Source organism: Gavia stellata, chromosome 7 (assembly GCF_030936135.1).
Source record: "Gavia stellata isolate bGavSte3 chromosome 7, bGavSte3.hap2, whole genome shotgun sequence".
NCBI lineage: Eukaryota > Metazoa > Chordata > Aves > Gaviiformes > Gaviidae > Gavia > Gavia stellata.
The window spans coordinates 39,391,804-39,410,745 of NC_082600.1; the positions used below are offsets into that span (position 1 = coordinate 39,391,804).

Here is an 18,942-nt window from a genome sequence, read left to right on the forward strand (position 1 = left end):
AGGAGAGAAATGAAGAGTGATACTTGGCTCTGTTACCACTAGCATATTGAGTAGTGTCCCAGTGCTAACTGAATTGGATGTTAAAAATGGCTCATGTGCAGTTCCCTAGCAGGTAGGAGGGGTATGCTGTCTGCTCGGTTTGGCACGCATCTCAAAAGCCAAAATCCTGCAACCCTGATGACCTCTACTTTGTGAACTTAGGTAAATCACACAACTTTTTTTACCTTAGCTTCCCTATATCTAGCACTGCTCTAGAGATCTTGTGCCTCAGAGAACTTTTAGGATTCATTACTTGTTGTTTGCGAAGTCTTTTGAAGGTAAAAAAAAAAACAAATTCCAAAATATAATCAATATTGGCTTCAAAAAGATGAGAAAGACAAAAAGATTTGGGGTTGGTTCAAACGCTTTGTGATGCCTAGGGGAAGAGGAGAAGAAAGATTTTTTTGTGATAACCCACCAAAAATTTTTATTCCCCCCCTCAGCCTTACCCTCCCATTATCTGGTGTGTGGGAGTGGTTTTGTTTTGTTTTTGTTTTTTAATGGTGAAGTGGGAAAAGTTTTATCCATCCTGCCAACTTTGCATACTACTTTGGAGCAGCATCATATTTGTGTACAGTGTGGACCATCTTGAGAAGGTGGCTGCAGTTTCTTGCAGTCTAACTGCACTCTCAGTTGTTGAAATTTGATTTTGTGTAGAGCTGCTCAGATGATGTTGGCACTGGAAGGGACTATTTATAAAACCTTGTACAGTGGGCCAACTAAGTGTTCCATGTTAAACTTTATAGTTCAAGAAAAAAGGAGGAAAGAAAGCTGACTTTCCAATGTCTCTGTCAGCTGTCCGTCAACCTCTTGGAGAATAAGGTAGGGGGTGCAGGTGAAATTTTTATCCTAATAAGCTGGACTGAGAGTGCAGTTGATAAAGCTTTGTTTCAGACAGGTTTATTTGGAATGTTGATACCAGTGTCTGGATTGTGGAGCAGTTACTGGGCCTCTTTCCTACACATTCCCTGGCCAGTGTGGATTGCCAGTGGAGGGGCAGCATGAAACTGCTTACAAAAATTGTATGTTTTCTTCTGGTTGCCAAGTGATATTTCTCATTCTTCCTTCATTCAGTCCTATCTGTGAACAGTAAAATGCTTTTGTTTTACCTGGCATGATGAAGGAAGCCTCTGATCCCTTTGTAGCTAGAATTAACTGAAATTCATATCAGTCCTTAGATCATAAAAATACTCCACGTTCCACAGGTATCAGGAACCAGCTTCATCATTTATATTGCAGCATTTAGGGTCATTGTCCCTGCATAAGATGTGAACGAAAAACAATGTCCGAGGAAACTAACTGGTTTCAACCTGCATTTGAGACAAATATTTCCTTTAGCTTCTGGTCCAAATTAATTGAACTTTGATATTAAAATGTTGTATAAAAATTAGAATTTTGGTGAACAGTCTGAACAGTTTTTGCTTCCAGCAACTCATTAATAGATCTTATCTGGTGGAGGTGGTTTGGGTACTGCATCTCTTGTGCAAAGAATTGGCACCCCCAGGTTCTGCTCTGCAGGGAAGCTGAGTAGGCCAGTTCTTGAAGTCCCTGAGGCCTTGCTGAAGTCAGCTCTGAACTGTTATTAGTTTATTCTGGTTCAGTATCCAGACAGTTGCTCCCTCCAAACTCCAAAATTTCAGTTGGGAAGTCCAGAACAGAGCAGCATCTCTCAACGAAGTTTCTAGGAGAAATACCTACCATGCTCTTCAACCTTGAATCCCCATCCCAACAAGAATGTAAGCAGACACACATGCTTCAGGGTATACCCTGTATGTAGAGTTGGCTAGGGAAACTTTTTCAACAACTTCCCCCCTTCTATGTAACTATTATTGGAGGAATGTTTTGGGTAGAAGAAAAATTATGATCAGAGGGGAAACAAAGATTCATGCATATATTTAGAATATCAAATGTCTTAATTGTTATAGCAGTCACTCAAGATGCAGATGACTTGCTTTCAGGTCTTGAGCTGAGCCTCTTTTTTTGTAGATGCATACACAGTAGGTGTTCAGGCTCACATCATCATCCTTGCCATCAGACTTCAACAGATCTGGGTTTTTGTCTAATTGTTGGAAATTCTTGAAAGTTTTGCAGGAGTGAAAAACATGAACAGTGCAGGTTTGGGAGCTGCATTTTGTAGTGGTAACTGTACGTTCACAGAACCTGCTTGGTCTTAACCAGATTGAACTGTTGCTTTTGTGATTTGTCATCATCCTCTTGATTAGAAACTAGATTGCAATCACTATGGGCAAACACTGAAAGCAGCAATAAGTGAGGCTGTTCCTCTGAAAGGAGCTCAAGTCTGCCCTTTCCAGCTCCTGGAATTGCATGCAGCACAAAACTCTGTGAATTTGGGGCTGCATCCACCACGAATAGGATGGTGCTGTAGGGTGGTGAAGAGAACATAGAGAGTCTGCTGTTCTGTGACTGGCAGCATGTGTTGCATGGGGCAGCGGCTGCAGAGGGGAGACCATGCTCGCCTTATCTCCTCCTGCTTCCCAGCAGGGCAACTGGCTCTGAGACCCAGCAGTTAGATGTGGTAATAAGGGTGAAAGGGAGGAGGGCCAGAAAGCAACGACCTTGGTTTGGCTTGCATTTAAACCCTGCTTTAGAGAGACATCCTGTGTGTCTTAAAGACCTGTATAATCTGTCTTTTTTTCATTGCCTGTAAAATCTAGACTGAAAAGAAGTGTTGCCACCAATTCCGTTGCTTGGATGGCCAGTGTTCCTAGGCATGGCTAGTTATAACTAGTTTTGTGTACTGCATGAAGAGGAGCAGGCACCTGTCAATTCACTGGTTTTCATAACTGTTTCTATGCACCCTGTGTGCTGCTTCCCTTATTCTGTGAGTTTGTGTATTGCAAAGATCTTATCAAATCCCTTTTTAGCACTACTTACACATCTGAAAACATGGCGTGGATTTGCAGCGTGGAAGAGGTGGTGGCATTGCATGCATCATGGCATGACTGTAAATGGGAGCAGACCTGACAAATTGCTCTGGAATTGCTATTTCTTTATATTTCAGTCTGTGTGGGGAATATTACTTCCTATAACAAAAGCTCTCTGCGCTTAGCCCACAGTAATATAAGCATGCAGATAAAATTTGAGTTATTCACAACATAAGAATGTTTGTTTGATATGAGTAATTTGATTAATTGTATAAAATGGAGGTCACGTACTGTTGTGCAAAATTGGACATGACTAAAACCAGTTTCTGTTCCCAAGACTTGCTCTTTCCTTTTTGCTGTTATGCTGTATTTTGCATAAATGCCATTCCCTTTCCATGCTGCACTTAACCTGCTGTGATCTGTTCTTCGTAAACAACAGGCTCTATTGGGTAATCTGCACACTTTCTTTTGCTGCCTAGTGCCACTGGGCTTGTTGCCATGGGCTGAGAGAGACTTGCATTCTTCATCGTTTTCCCTCAAGCAGTTTTTTAGAAAAGGTTGCTGAGGTTTTAAATGGGATCTGTTTCAGACAGATTAATATGAGCATGAATAACGTTAACCCTGCTTTGAGGGTGTAGTCTTGTGGGGCTTTTTGTGGTGTGTCTTGCTATTTGCTGCCACCTTCCACTGTCTAGCTGTGGTTTCTTTTCCTTGCAAGTCTGTGTACAAGTGGCTGAGAGCATGTCTCCTTGGAGAGTTTGAGTTTAGGGCTCTCAAAACTGCAGCTGCTGGTGCAGTTATGATGCAGCACTGAGACTTCTCTTAAAGTGAGTGCATCAGTCAAACCTGTTGTCTTATGATGGGATCAGTGAGTGGGCTGACTTTGTCAGAGCAGTTTTCCATTATCAGATAGCTTCCAGAGCACTCCCACATCTGGTAATACAAGTATGCTTGGCAAGAGTGATCTATATAATGGTCCATAGCAATAGTTTTATTCTGCGCTATGCTAATGTGCGTACAAAGTACTGCTTTCTCCTAAGTCCCACAGACAGACCCCTTTCTAAAGACGTGGGGAACTCTCTGAGCCTCCAGTGTGACTTCATGTCATCCATGACTTCATCCAAGTTTGTTCCTCTGCATTGGCTAGTGTAGCACGATGCTGGGCAGAATTACAAACTCATTTCTTAATGCAGCATGGTGCTGCAGGGCACTGCGTAGACATGTCCCGCATTTCCTGGATGCTGTCTATCATTCCATTATTCAGTGCTCGTATTCTAGCAATACTAAGCTCTCAAGGACTTAACCTCTCCTTTCAGAAGGAAAGAACACACTCTGTCTTGCTAGATTAAAGAAACTCTTTCTTCATAAAGAATCTCTGTTTTAATTAGCAGATGGTTCTGGCTTTTTTTATTAAAAGACATCCCTTCTATAAAAGACTGTAGCTGGAGCTCTCTGTGAATACTGCTTTGCAGATTTGCCTGCTGCTTACGCACTTGCTTTCTTCCTGCAGCTTTCATTGTGTTTCTTGTTTGTATAATGAGCTAAAGATAACCCATGAATGGGTAAGAAAGTGGCAACTTCGGTTATATACAGCATTTCTTCTAAGAAGTACCAGTCAAGAGAGCAAAAAGGAGCAGATTCTTAAAGCAGAAGTGGACATCCTTAAGGAAAGTGACAATGTAAGATCATTCTTAACTTTAAAGGGTCACATTCTGTGTCAGAAGCAGCGAGCCTCTCTTGGGGATCCCTCTCCTAAGGTAAAAATGGTATCTGTGCCAGAGTGTGTGTTGGGAATGCCCTTGACCATGGCTAAGATTCTTTTGCCACAAATCACTTTTCCCTTGTTATATGAATAGTGAAATTCCTGTGGAGCAAGCATTCCTTGAATGGTGCATAGACTTGAGGGAGGTGGCTGCTGCATAAAGCCCTGGTGGAAATATTTGTCTGCACAACATCATTTGGGAAAAATTAAATGTGAGCAGGGAACAGAAAAAGTGACAAAAATTATTTAAGGGGTTGCAGTCCCAAAGAAGCTCAAACTTAAGATGCAGACTGATTCATAGCTCCCTAAAATTGTCTGTAAAGGCAAGGCAGGCTTCTGACAATAGTCAGAAATAACCTAGCAGAAAGTATGACAAGATCCAGGGTCTAAGCAGTACAGCCAGACATTTAAACCAGAACAGAGGCATCACCACTTAGTTGGGATAAATAGCCATCAGACCAGTGTGCTGATTGTGTGCCACTAACTTGGGTTCGGAGGATTTTCTAGATGAGCCTCAATGGCTCGAACAAAGGAAACAATTAAAGAATTGCTGTGTGATGCTGTGGCTTCTGATCTCTGGGTCAGAGCAGATGACCTGCTGGCTTGGAACAATTTATTTAGCTTTTTTTACGGTGTTTACAAGGAGCACCTGGGTGCAGCCAGGGTTTGGAGCCTTGCCTCATGCTGTGAGTGCAGGCAGTAGTTCTGCTGCCTGCCCTCACCCTCAGCAGTGCCATTCAAAAACTGGATGTGTTTTTCTTCTCTCACAGAAGTATTGCTTTGAATGCAGAAGGAATGTTTTTCTTCCCTTCTCCTCTCTGCCCTCTGTTATGGAGGGAGCCAGGAAACATTTCTGATCTGCGATGGGCTAAAAATCAGCTACCAAACTCTCAATCTGAACAGCAGTGAAAGGCTAGTCTGAGTGTTGCTGTTCTGGTGCTCAGCCCAGTGCTTGTCCAAGATGCTCTGAAGCCTCTTAAAGCAAACTTCTGCTTTTGATAACTCTGTAGAGACTGGTTTCAGCCATCACAGAATTACTGCTTTGCACCTGTTCTCTCCCTCATACAGGTGCATGCAGTTTCTCTCCCATTTCCAGCTTATCTTTTGGAAACAACCCCTTGATCCTCCTTTGTCAAATGGCTGTAAAGGGATGCTGCTGCTGCTTGCTTGTTGAGGAGCTTTGGACTGCTGGGAATCAGATTCTGGCATTGCCAGTGAGATAGTGAAGAAACCCAAATAGCGGCTTCTTTTGCCCTCAGGAAATTAAGAGGCATAGGAGTCTGCCAGTGACTATAGTTTTAATGTTTTCATATTGTAATGAAATCGATGAGAGCAGGAGTTTATTCATGCAGCCGTGGCTAGCATGTTAGCTGCTGTTTGATTTCACACATCGTAATGGCAGGGAGGCATAGAGGAGCTGTTGCTACGCTCTTAATTTGGGCAATGGTGGCAGAGCAATTTTTACTGGGTTTGTGCCTCATGCTTTTCATCCTACAGTTGAGATGGCATATCTCTCACCCCTGAAAAACAGGAACAGTGTCCTCCTGCACGATCAGGGATTTGGATGCTTGCAGGGCTTTAAACTGCAGTTTGATTTTTTTTTTTTAAAGTGTAGATGTTAACAAGAAATCTCTTGAAGACATCAAATGATTTACAGGTTTTATTTCTCTGATTCCCTATTGTGTAACTTAAAATGTTCAGCTGTTGGATGGTTGTATGTTAATTTGAGATGTCAAACTCTATCTGTCATGTGCCCTTCCAGCAGTAATGAGCGTTCTGTAGCTGCAGCTTGGTTAGCAATCAAGTTAATTTTGTATATAAATTTGATAATATATTTTCCCTGACACAGTGCTTAGCTTTAGAAGAAGACTGAGAGCCAAAAAAAGTCAAACACGCTTTTTCTAACATGTATTTTGGTAGAGCCCAAATTAACTCAATAACTGAAGATTAGATCTGTGCAGTAAACCAATGTCACTTTTACATGGTTACTCTTCTGATTACGACAGTATTTAAAAATCTTGCTACTATGGGAGTAGGATTAGAATGAGCTTGAATTTCAGGTAGAAGACTTAAATGCGATTTAGATACAAAAGCTTAAACCTAAGATCATTGGAAACTCATTGGAAAAAATTCAAGTAAACCCCCAAATTTTCAAGATTCCTTACTATAGGTGCTCTGGAATAGTTGGCACTTCTTACAGAGTTGATGTTTACACACAGTGTTTAGAAAGAAGTACTGGATCAGCTATTGCCTTTACATTTTTTTCAATACCATACCAGTGCTATGTAACTGATGAAAAGTATACCAGTTTTTTCTTCCCAGCCCTTAAGCTGCAAACTCTAGGCTGCAGACCACTGTTGTTATGACACCTAAATATGCTGGTCAGGTATCATGGTGAAAGGTAGCATTTCTCAACATGAAGACGTTCAGGAAAGCCACCTGCAGTGATTTTTGAGGTTTCTGAAGTGTCCATTCTTCATGGGTAGTTGTCTGGCCATTAGGCTGAGGGCTGAGATTTCACTGCCGCTGCTACCCGTAGTAGGGAAGTCCTTTGGTGCTGCAGTAGAACATGTGGTTGTTGTGAAAGTGATATCAATCTAAGATTTATTTCTTTTTTTAATGGTGGTAGGGGAAGAAAGGGTCATGGGATACCAGTCCAAGGAAGACTAGCATTCATTAGCTTGGTTACTTACAAAAATACTTCACTTTTATGGATGTGATGTGCTTGGCTTGCATAAATGAGTGTATGTAATTGGTAGCTCTCCATTGAGATGAGTTGCATAACATGCTCTTAGTTAATGCATCTATCCTAAATTTATGTCAATACATTTTTTGGACTCCTCTGCCATGTACTTTGTTATTTTCTGAAGGCTTGGCTGAAGGACTATCAAGTCACTAACACCTGAATTTTTTAAATGCTGGGTACAATGGATTTTTTCTGTAATGTAACATGCAACGGTCTTGCCCTACAAATTCAAGACCCTATCCTGGAATTTGGCTTCATCTCTAGGTAAGACTTTTACAATTAATGCTCAGATGTAAAGACAGCTTCTTGTGCTTTTGGGAATGCAATAATATGTGTGTAATCAGCAAAGATAAATGCAGAAACCCAAGCAGTTCCATCACACTTGTTTCGAATGTGCAGTTGATTAGATTGAGCAACAAGAAATATTTTGCAACTTGATTATTACTAATTATTATATTCATAGTGCTTTTGAGTAATTTGCAATCAATTTTATGAAAGATTGAGAGAATAAAATGAAAGTGTGCAGATAGCAGTGACAGTGGCTTTAGTAACATGGGTACATGAGATTATTGTTGATTTTTGGCTGCTAAAAGTGAATTTGCTTGAGGCAGAATGATCACTTCGCACTTTAGGAAAACCCAAGATAAACACATGGTAGCGTGTTATAATTGCTCTTAGATCATGTTTTATGTGATATTCAAAGCCTTTTTAAAAGACTGTTGTTAAATCTCTGAACAAACTCTGCTACCTTAGGGAATCGGAGCTAGCTGTCAGCAATGGGGAATGACTGTTCTAGCTCTGAGGGATCCCTAATGAAGGGAATGGCACAAATATCCCATCACTCTTCTGTGTGGAGAGGACTGGAACGGGAAATCGGCTTCAATGAACTTGCTTGGAAAAAAAGAATGGACAGAATTCAATTTACAAGTAAAATAAAAAGGCAATTTCTGAAGTGATCTTATTGCATGGCTTTTTTCAGAAATGTATTGAAGAAGCCATCTCTAGCTTATAGTAATGTAGGTATTTCTATACCATTTCAAGGTGCTGGAAGTACTGATGTGCACACTCAACCACAACTGAACTTATGGCTAGAATCCTAGAAAGAATTTTGGAAACAGTTAGTATTGACACAAATGCCTGTATGATGATCATTTACTTGTGTCTCAAGGGAAGTGAAAAGGCATCCTGAATTTCATCTGAATGCTTGATCACTCTGTGAAAGCTGAGGCAAAGGCTGTAATTAGATCTATTAAGCTGGATGAACATACAGTGCCACTGAACTAATATCTGCACAATGTTACTAAGACTAGTCTGCTAGATCGGGATTTATCTGTTCTCACTTTAGAGGTCCATATCTGAACTAGTCATTCTGGTGTCCTTCCGTGGTGAAGGAAGGAACCGGGCAACTCTAGATGTTCAGTTCAGATGTAGAGCTGTAAAGTTAAGCAGGATGAATCTTGTGCTGTGTACCTTTTGTCTCATTAGAGTCTTCATTAAATGTTCTTAAGTCCTTGTCAATACATGAAGATCAAGCATGTTGGGGCTTGCTCCTACTGCCTAGGTTGACATAGTAACAGGAGAGAGCTTAAATCTATCTGGAGAGGGTTTGTTAACATAACAAGTCAGTGCTGCGTTTTTCTAGCCATGTTTACTGAACAAAATGCTCTTGAAATGCTCACAGAATGCTGTTCTCAAGCAGTGGCTGTGGAATTGGGCCAGAGTGGCCTTTCCTCATCCCAGCTGGGATGCAGTGGAACAACTATTCAATGGTAAATAGTAAATGGGATTTAGCAGAGGGTGGAATGAGCTGAGACATAACTGCTGCGTCCCCAAACTGAAGCGTTCTCAGCTGACTATTTGTAACTTCTTTTGCCTCCTGAATTGCAGCTAAAGGAGTTGGAGCAGGAGAAATAACCTCTATTTGGGGAGGGAGGTGAGGGGAGAAAGAAAAGATAACGATATCAAAGATACTCTTCTGTGTGACCTCCTCACTCTGAAGCATGTGCTTGTGACGCATATGGGTTGGATCTTCCACCAAGATGCTGGATTATAATAAGTGGTGGGTGATAGAGTGAGAAATGAAATGCCTGCTCTTTGTTTTATCAAACAGGTGCAGTGCCATACCTACACTGGATACTGCTGGTGTGTGACACCTGATGGCAAGCCTATTAGCGGCTCTTCTGTACAGAACAAAACTCCTGTATGTTCAGGTACTGTGGGAGTGGCTTCAACAAATACTAATTTGATAACTGAAGGGTGTTGGGGAGAATGTGTCCTGTTCAGAGCACTTACTCTTTTCAGGTGACTTGGCCGGTTTACCGGATTTAACACTGCAGTTGTGCCCATGTCTCTGTGCTTGCTGGCATTTGGAGGCTGTAAGTGAGCTTGGACTGTGGCATGTCCGCCCTGCAGTTAGGGTACAGCCACTCCTGCAAGGCTCGCTGAGAAAAACCACTGAGGTAACAGCCTGTGGTAGCCAAGGCAAGAGTCGCAGTGTTGCTGTGTGTACCAAAACCAGAGATTCCCGTAACAGATGGGATGACTTCTTTCCATGAGTTATATTTTAAAGAAGTGGTTCTCAGGCTGTACTGAGTGGGCCATGGAGTCATTTTGCTTGCAGAGTGACTTCAGTTAAAAGTTTGATAAAGGTGGTTCTGTGAGAAACTGGTAGTTGTTGACTACTAGCCCCCAAATCTGGGGTCCTGCTGTTATAATGGATTTGGGTCATCTGATCATGTTGCTCAGTTCCAGGATCCCCATGCTTGTGTCATGGTGCTGGACAGCACTGGGCTTGCACCACAGCTCACAGAGGAAAGTCCAGAGCCAAGCTGTTACTCATGGGTTTATTAAGTGACATGCTTCTGGGCTCTCAGCCTGACACTGCTCTGTCACCCTATGGTTTACTGGGCCCAAATCCATCATTTTCTGTACTTAAACCAGAGTGATGTTGTTTGTTTTTTCTCCCCACCATTCAATATGGCAGCTGATGGCTCAAATGGGATGAGGTTGGGCTCTAGATTTTCATATGGCCCTGCAGTGTTTGCCCTTTAGATGCGAGCATGACAGCAGTCAAACTTTTGGGTTTTTTTAATCCTTCTCACCTTATTCAGTGTCCTCTTGGCTGTAGGGTGTTTTGTGTTAATAAGCAAACATAGTGACTTGCATGAGGGTTAGAGTTGAGTGGGAGCAAGGTCTGGGAACCAGTGAGTCCATGTAGCTTGAGGGGATGCTTGGTGTTTCACAGGTATATGGAAAGAAAATAAGATTAATATCCTGGTTTTGTGTAAGGTGAAATGCTACAGTAATTTGACTTAAACCTTAGAATGTTACTTTCTTCCACCATTCCCAGTATATGGTTTTGGTAGGGCATGTTTTAGAGTTTTGCTGATCTGTTCATTTAGTCTTGAGCTGTTTATAAAATTGTGTTACCAGGAAAGTAAATTCATGGTGTATTGTAGGACACACAGATGTTAGGGCTATGACAACTAATATTGGTTGTATGCTTCCTAACTGTAATTCAGCAGTAGATCTGTGATGAACTGATCTGCAAGTGAAAGTGCCTGAGCAATAGGTTTTACGTTTAGAGTTTGTCTTGACCAGATTCTTGGGCCTGTCAGAGCTGCCTCCTTTGGAGCTGACTTTTGATCCATGTTTCCTGAAGGATCAGTAATCACTGGAACTGTTTAGTAATGGTGCATGGAAGAATCAGTTTCCTGGGAATAAAGCTACCCGCCCACCCCCCACCCCCACCCCCCCCAAAAAAAAAAAAAGCTTGTCATATATTTTTATACACTTCGGTAAAGGATTTGTTCAAAAAGCTTTTATTATTAGTTCAAGTTTTAGTGGAAAACTGTGTGATGAAGCACTAAAGCAAACTGTAGAAACAAGTATAGAATCATATATATTATGTGGAAGATCTAAGTTATATTAAAAAAACCAAGATGTGTTCTATTCAAGTACACACTGGATCTTATTCAGTGTCCCTTTTCAAACAGCTGTGCATGTTCAGGGGTTGGTTGAAATCCATTTTCTGCAAATTGTCCCACTTAATCCCTTTCCTTTAGAATACTGCCCCTTGCATTTCCTGCACACTCTCCCCACCTGTTTTTGATTTGTTCTTCCTGACATTTGCAAAGAAGTGACTCTTATTGATCTTTCCTTCTTGCCTTTGGATTTATTCCAGCTTTCTTACTAGCACACTGCTCTGAGCTCTTTCAAGTCACTGGATCTAGCTACTAAAGACTTCTTGTTTACCCTCATCCTGATTTAACATCTTAATGCATAAAACTTCCTTATGCTATCCCAGTTGGTTGAAGCCACAGGCTCTCTGAATCCTAAACTGAGCTGTTGGCAAGTAAAACAGACACTTTGTGGGTTGAGATATTGACTATATTAATGTGACATTACATGTTCTGGGTGATCATGCAGCATCTAAATAGATGTCTTTTTTCTTCCTTTTTCTTCCACTTTAGGTTCTGTAACTGATAAACCATCAAGCCAGGGTAATTCAGGAAGGAAAGGTGAGTGGAGTCCTGTGCTTCAGCAACTTGTTTTGTAATAGCAGCTGTCCAGCCAAGTCCCTTGAGATAACTCAGAGTCTGGGTTCCTAACCAGCTCAGTGTGCGGGAGGCTTATGTGCCTTTAGACCTCCCCCTTCAGTAGGAGGAATAACATGACAGTCTGTTCGTGCACCACCCTGTGGAGTAGAAAATGGTGTGTTCTGCTCTGTGCTCCTCAGTTGAGGTGTAGTACATGAAAGCCGAGCTTCCCAAAGGGGCAGCTGGCACAGAATAACCTCTGTTTGTTCACCTTGAAGTTAACTACTGAGCATTTCTCAGTAAAATCCCTAGAGATTAGGAAGGCTATCAATATGACTAGTACACTGGGAGTCAGGAGTGCCCATGTCATGATTGTGGCTTTATATGCACTGAAAGCTGGGATTTTTAACAGAGCATAAAACCCTGTGGCCAGCTGGAGCAGTGCTGGATTAAACTGTAGCTGTGCTTGGAAACCTCACTCTTCTGTGCATTAGGCATTGGTCCTCCTTCTTTATACTCCTTTCTCCAGTCCTTGCCTTTCCTGCGCAAGGCGCTAGATGTGTCATTGTTCTCCTTCTCCTGTGTGTATTTGTAGCCCTTCTCTGTGTCCTCTGATTTGCATTCATTGAAATAGTCTTGGGAGGGGTGACCACTGAAGTATACATTGATGAGCAGTCAAGGTTGTCTTTAGGCCTTCTCCACATCCTGATTTTTCAACCCTTCTCCCCTCCTACCCCCTGTTCAGAGTCAACTTTTGAATTTGTCTCCTTACTACAGGAAAACAGTGCTGAATGCATTCTCACTCCTGCTGGTGAGGATGAAGGCTGTTTCCTGGGAGAAGTTCCTGTTTTGGTATCTGAAGCAGGATTTTTACTGCTAATACTCTAAACCAATTATTCCTGATACTTCAAAAAGCAGGAAAATGCCTACCTTGATGCTAACACTTTAATTTGAAGAACATATTCCACACTCGGACTGTCAATCCTGTCCTGAAAACACTTAACAGGAATTAGAGATTGGTACATTCAGAGCAGTGATGCATTTTGAGCATATCTGCTCTCCAGTCTATTGGTTGTGTATAGCTGCTTAGGAAAAGGTAGGGAGAAGAAAGATGCAAGGAAAACTACTTAGTTAAGACTGAATGCTGAAGCCTGCTGCTTATTTTAGATAAGGATATGTCTCTGTAAACCTGTAATTACGTGTTAATGTATAATTGGCACCTGAACACATTGTTATCATTCTGTTAATGCAATCTAGTCTAGCCTGAAGTACAAGCAAATCAAGTAGCTCTTGAAATCTGTATTATTTATGAGTGGGGGTTGTTTGTAGGCTTCCTACCTGAGTAGTCCTGGTCTTCTGTTCTAGAATTGGAAGCAGCTGATACTGGATTTCATAAGAAACAGGAGCAAAAGGGGAAAACATCTGAACTTGTTTTTCCCACTTCATTCCCTTTATTAACTTAGAAGTTAGAACATGCAAAAAGAGAGAACTGTAAATGGAATGAATTAATTTAAAATTTGTAATATAAATTGATTTTTCTTGGTGCTGCCTGTGGCATCCTGTTTCAAGAATGGTACACTGGTCACGTGGCTGCAGAAACATACTGTGCAGTAGCTGTCAAGAAAAGGGAAATGTTTCCCTTTGGGCCAGCATGATTCAAGCAAACATGTAAACTTTCTATCCCCTCCAATTCTGAATCTGTTCATATCTGTTGGAAGCCCCCGCACAAGCCACTTTGGCCTTTCTCCATCATGTTAGAAAAATACTTGTAAGCAATTATTAAATAGGTCTTCTAAAATCAAGAGGGCTTTTGGAAGCTGAAATAATTTGGTTTAAAATTTGATGGACTTAGCATTACTTTTTCAGCTAGTGATGCATGCCTAATCTAAAAAATGAATTTGGCTTTCTTATCAGAGTTTTTTCTTGACTTAAGTTATGTTGATTCAAAATTCCAGTATTGGGTCCTGTTGTAAGGAAGTTGGAACCAAGAACAGCCTGGCTTCCATGAAGCAAGGTGGTTGCTGGAGGTCTGGCTTCTCTGAAGACTGGTGGCTAGCCAGCGTGCATATAACCATCCATTCTAGCTGAGTGTTCAGACTCTTTTTGCAAAGATTGCTCTTTGCAAGAAGACAAAAAGGGCAGGATGAGGAGGGGTCCAGCAGGAACTGGGTCAGTGATGATCTTTCTGTTGTAGAGGCACATCTTGGAAACTTCTGACATCACTTTGGGCAACTGCCATCTGACTCAGGAGCTTTTGGACTTTTCCCAATGCACAGCACACTCCTCTCTCCATCCCTGGATGAGGGTCTCTGAGTCCAAGAGCATTATCTGGCACAGAATAGGTACACTCAGGAGGAAAAGGAATAGCTAAGACTCTCAAAAGTGATTTCTTTTGTCCCATTCATACAGTAATGTAAAATATGGAGCTAATAAACTTTGTCTGATGCTGGTGCCTTTCAAGTCTTCAGGGCAAAATAGTTTTTTTGGATGGAGGCTGCTTTGCCTTAGAAACAGTGCAGGTGGGTAGGCTTAAGCTGTTGGGTAATAAATGAAGAGGAAGACTTTACTAGCATATTAGCTCTCCTTTAGAAGAGACAAATTAATGTTGGAAGGAGAACAGGTCTGGTTATTGGTAATAACTTTCTTTCTCCAAATGTTTTGGCCTCTTTTCCATCCTGTTTAGCCCTAGTTTCTGGGGGTCAATAGCTATGATGGAGTCACCAGAAGATGTGAGGTAACGTGATTCCACTCACAGGCGCTTTCACTACTGATGAAAAGAAAATGAAATGGCTTTATGGTCACGTGGCTTGGCATGTAGCTCCAGAAGTGGCTCTGTGGAGCCTTCTGCAGAGAACAGGCAAGAGTGCTGGCAAAAAATCCTTTTTCTTTTTAAATCCCATGCTCTGCTGGCCCATGTTTACATTGCTGCTATTGCTGCATGATGCAATGTCAGTTACTCATACAATTTGCCCTGTAAGGTAATTTAAATCAAATTAAATTGGCACCAAACTTAAAACTTTAAAACAGAATGTATTGGTTTGTTCTGTGTCTGAGAAGTGCTCTGTTGCTTGGAAGGCAGAGTAGACCTGGGCCTGGGGAGATGAAGGTATGTTTGTATGAGGTGGAACGGAAACCCAGGTTCTCCAGACAGGCTTGGTGTGTGGACTTTGCATGTCAGACATTTACCACTGTTCTTTCTATGCTGAATTCAGCCTGCAAGTGAAGAACAAGTTTCCAGGACCTTTGTCAGGAAATGCAGTTATTCTCGGGTGGGACTAGGATATCCAGAACCTGCAGATTTCTGTTGCTCTCTGTTCCTTATTCCAGCTTGTTCCTTGTACAATCCTTTCTCATAAGGAGCTTCTTGCACTAATTTACTCCAGTTGCTGCTTAGTTTGAAAGGCCTGAGAGACTTGGAAGACGCACGCTGTCCCCTAGAGGGCTGGATCTCCCCCCTCTCTCCCACTGGGAGGTTGTTAATGTTTTAAGAAGCAGTGAAAGGCATCCTTGGAGCCAACATGACTGGATTTCTTCCCTGCCTAAAGAATGCAGAACGTTCCCTTCCAGCCAAAGGGAAATTGTGCCACACGTTTGAAACAAAACAAGCAAACACAAAACAAAACAAAACTTTATTTACTTTATCTGAGGAATGCTGGGGCTTTAGGAGCTCAAAGCTACAGATTTGGCATATTGCAGCCATGGGTAGTGTCTTTAGCAGTCACCAAGCAGGTTTTAAAAAGTAGGCTGGTCAGGAGACAGAGGGATGTAAAAAGCAGCCATGTCATTGCTTATCTCCATAAAGTTACGTGGTCTTCCTTCTTAAAACTGGAAACTGAGTGAATTAAAAGTGGAGAGATTGGAAATGAGTGAAGAGGGAAAAAAAAAAATCTATGTGGGGATACTGAGTGGGTTCGTTAGTGGTTGTTAACTGTTCTGGACACTGTGTGAGAGGTGTTGATACCATTTTTAAATCAACTGAATGAAGGAAATGGGAAAGGAGGCTTGGTTCTATAATCTGGGATTAAAAGATGATGGAAGTACAGGGTAAATATGGGTTGGATAAACTGTCAGTGTCGGTCATGAAGAGTCTTGAGTGGTATAAACTCCCTTTTTCGTTCATAAAGTTTCTTGCAGTGCATAAAGTTCCAGGCCTGTTTTGACTTGCTCTGTTTCCCTATTGCAAAAGCTGGCAATAGCATCTGCAATTCCCTGAACCTGGGGCAGGTACAGTGATGTTGGTGTAATGCAAGCTCTGATGGCCCCACAGAAGGCAAAGCCCGAGTTGAGCTCATTTTACACTTACTAACTTATGTGTAGATATTAACCTTGTATGGAGTTGCGAAAAGCTTTGCCCAATGAGTTTGCAGCCTACAAGAAAACACTGAAGCAATTTGAGGAACCTGAGATGAGCAACTTAAAATTCCTGTCAATTACATGTCTAGAATTGGGTTCCTTTTTGTGGGTTTAACTACGAGAAATGGGCTTAAATGCAGGCTTCATTGCAGGGAAATTCTCTGCTGCAGTTTTGGGCAAGTTGGCCCATTCTGTGGCTCTCTTCCTGCTGGTTTCCAAGAGTCTTAATTCTAGAAAATGTTAATGGCCTAGTTGTGCAGCCAGCAGACTGAGCAATCTGAATCAGTAATGAGCCATTAGTCTGAGTCAGTAATTAGACTGAGCAGTAAAGGGTGAACGCTCTTGGGCAAACCCAAGTGGAGGACTGCTTGTGCTGATGTAAATAAATGGAACCGTTTGTACATGGAGACCTGGAAGCTTTGTCTGCTGGTGGTAAGAAGTCAGGTGCAGGTGGCACTAATTCACCTGCCATCTGCTCGCAAGGAGCGGAGCATGCTGCCTCCACGGTGGTTAGTATGTCTCAGAAGGCAGATAACATCTTGACAAAAACGTCAAGTTGAAATGTGACCAAAACCTGAGACTGGGACTTTGGTCTTTACCTCCTCCAGTTCTTTCTGGATTCAACCGGGTATTGATCAAATCTGAAACAGACTTGTGCTATTACACAAACCAAGCTTCAAGTGCCCAATTATTCCTGCCTCTCCAACCTCATAAATACTGAGAAAATGCTTTGTGATGTCTTTAGCAGCTTGTGGAGGATACAGGAAAGACAGAGAAATATTGTATGGCCTTCATCAGTAAGGTGAAATACAAGTTTACTTAGGGCAGTATGAAGTCAAGTGATGGTTTTAGCTGGTGAACACCATCTTATGATGAGTTTCTTGCAGAACATTAGCAGGTACTAAGTCTGCAGTGCTACACAAACAATTCTTCTGGATTCTTTGTTACGTATTTATTTTTAAATAAATAATATACTAGTTTATAAGTCTGGATGAAGGAGAAATTTCATGCAAAAATTGCTTCCTGAACTCTTTGTCACGTAATATTCCTAGGCAAGGGCTGACATGTTTGTCACATCTTTTCTGGATAAAATATACACGTGTACACAAAGTGTGTGCATACAATTTGGCGCTTCTGGATAGAGCTGTGAGTGTGGTGTAGCTATATGGAAAGCGAGACTGTGCTATGCATATATAAATAAATCTGCTGCCTGAAAGCAGCAGATTTGCTGTGTGTGTGCTACGTGAATGCTCCAAGTCCTCTGGATGTGCAAAAGCTTGATTTGTCCTACCACGCACTGATGGTGACAGTTTCTCAGTCTACCCTGATAAAATTTAACAGGGAACGTGAAATCATCTCTGGGAGAAACATGAATGTGTGCTGTTTTTCATTAAAGTGGGATAAAAACTTAGGTGACTGAAAAGTAACTGGGAGAGTTTAGTGCAACAAAAACACTGTCCTGCAAAGGCCTGAGTGGGCTGTGAATAAAAAGTTCTGTAGATGGAATTTGTAGTACATAAGATTTTGGTTAGCTCATATTTATATTTCTAAGCAAACTTAGCGGTGGAATTGAAGTTTGCCTCCCTATTATAAAAATAGTTCTGTAAAAAATACCATTACTTTAATCAGTAGTTTTGACAGTTTGTAGATATTCAGAATTCTGTTTGGTTCCTATCGCTATCTCTATACTGTACATAATCTACAAAATTGTTCATTAAATTCCAGTTAAATGTAATTGTAGAAAGCAAGTGAATTTCACAGGTATGGCACATTGTAGTTTGCCAATATTACAGATTTTTATAAGATAGAGAACCCAGCTTTTAACTGGGAGTTGTGATCAATTTTTGCGAGAACAGAGGAATATAATTTTACAATACTGTGTATACTGGATCACTTTTCCAGAGTAGAGCAATGTTCTAAGAAATGCTTAGATATATCTCATAAATCAAACAGATTTTTGAAATATTAAGGTCTAGAAGAAAAAATTCAACCTCAAATTTGCTACATAAACAGTAGAATTAAAAACAATCCTTTTGGCTCCCCATATCACTGACTTGTCTGAAATTCTTCAGTTTTCATCAAGACATTTTTTTTTGTGGGCCTCAGAACATATGTATCAAATTTGAGGCTGAAGAAAGTTTCATTGGCAAGTTTAAGCAGAAGGCAAATTCTGTTTTAAAGTATATTTTGTTTGATATAATGCAAGAATTCTGCTTTCATCTATAAAGCAACAGTTCTAATCGGTAGGTTAGTCTATATAATATGACTTAATAAAATTGTAGTTTACAAGTGTTGTTATAGCAATCTACAGACTACTCATGTCTGTAATGTCTTAAGGACAGCTGTAAAGGTTTTTAAATGATTAAGTCATGGTATTGAGCAGCCTGGTGAGCAGATCTAATAAGCAGACTAACAATTGATTAAGCAACATCTGTTAAGGTATTATTAACTGTTTATGTGCTATACATGGATTTCTGGTGTCTGACCAATTACAGCTTGCAGAGAAATGGAATAGTTCTGGGGTCTGTGGGTTGTTTTTGTCGTTTAAATACTTCGTAGCTATGTGGCCTCAACACCTTTTCTTTTTTTAAAGAGTTGTTAAAAAAATTCTTCCCATGC

General features: G+C 41.1%; 1 protein-coding gene across 1 annotated transcript in view; it reads left to right on the top strand.

Annotated features, from left to right (window-relative positions):
- SMOC1 (SPARC related modular calcium binding 1) overlaps positions 1–18,942 on the top strand; it is a 135,039-nt gene that overhangs the window by 45,400 nt on the left and 70,697 nt on the right. The window contains exons 4-5 of the mRNA XM_059819561.1: positions 9,543–9,642; positions 11,905–11,952. Coding sequence (XP_059675544.1) covers positions 9,543–9,642; positions 11,905–11,952 — 148 coding nt within the window. The remainder of the gene's footprint in view (positions 1–9,542; positions 9,643–11,904; positions 11,953–18,942) is intronic.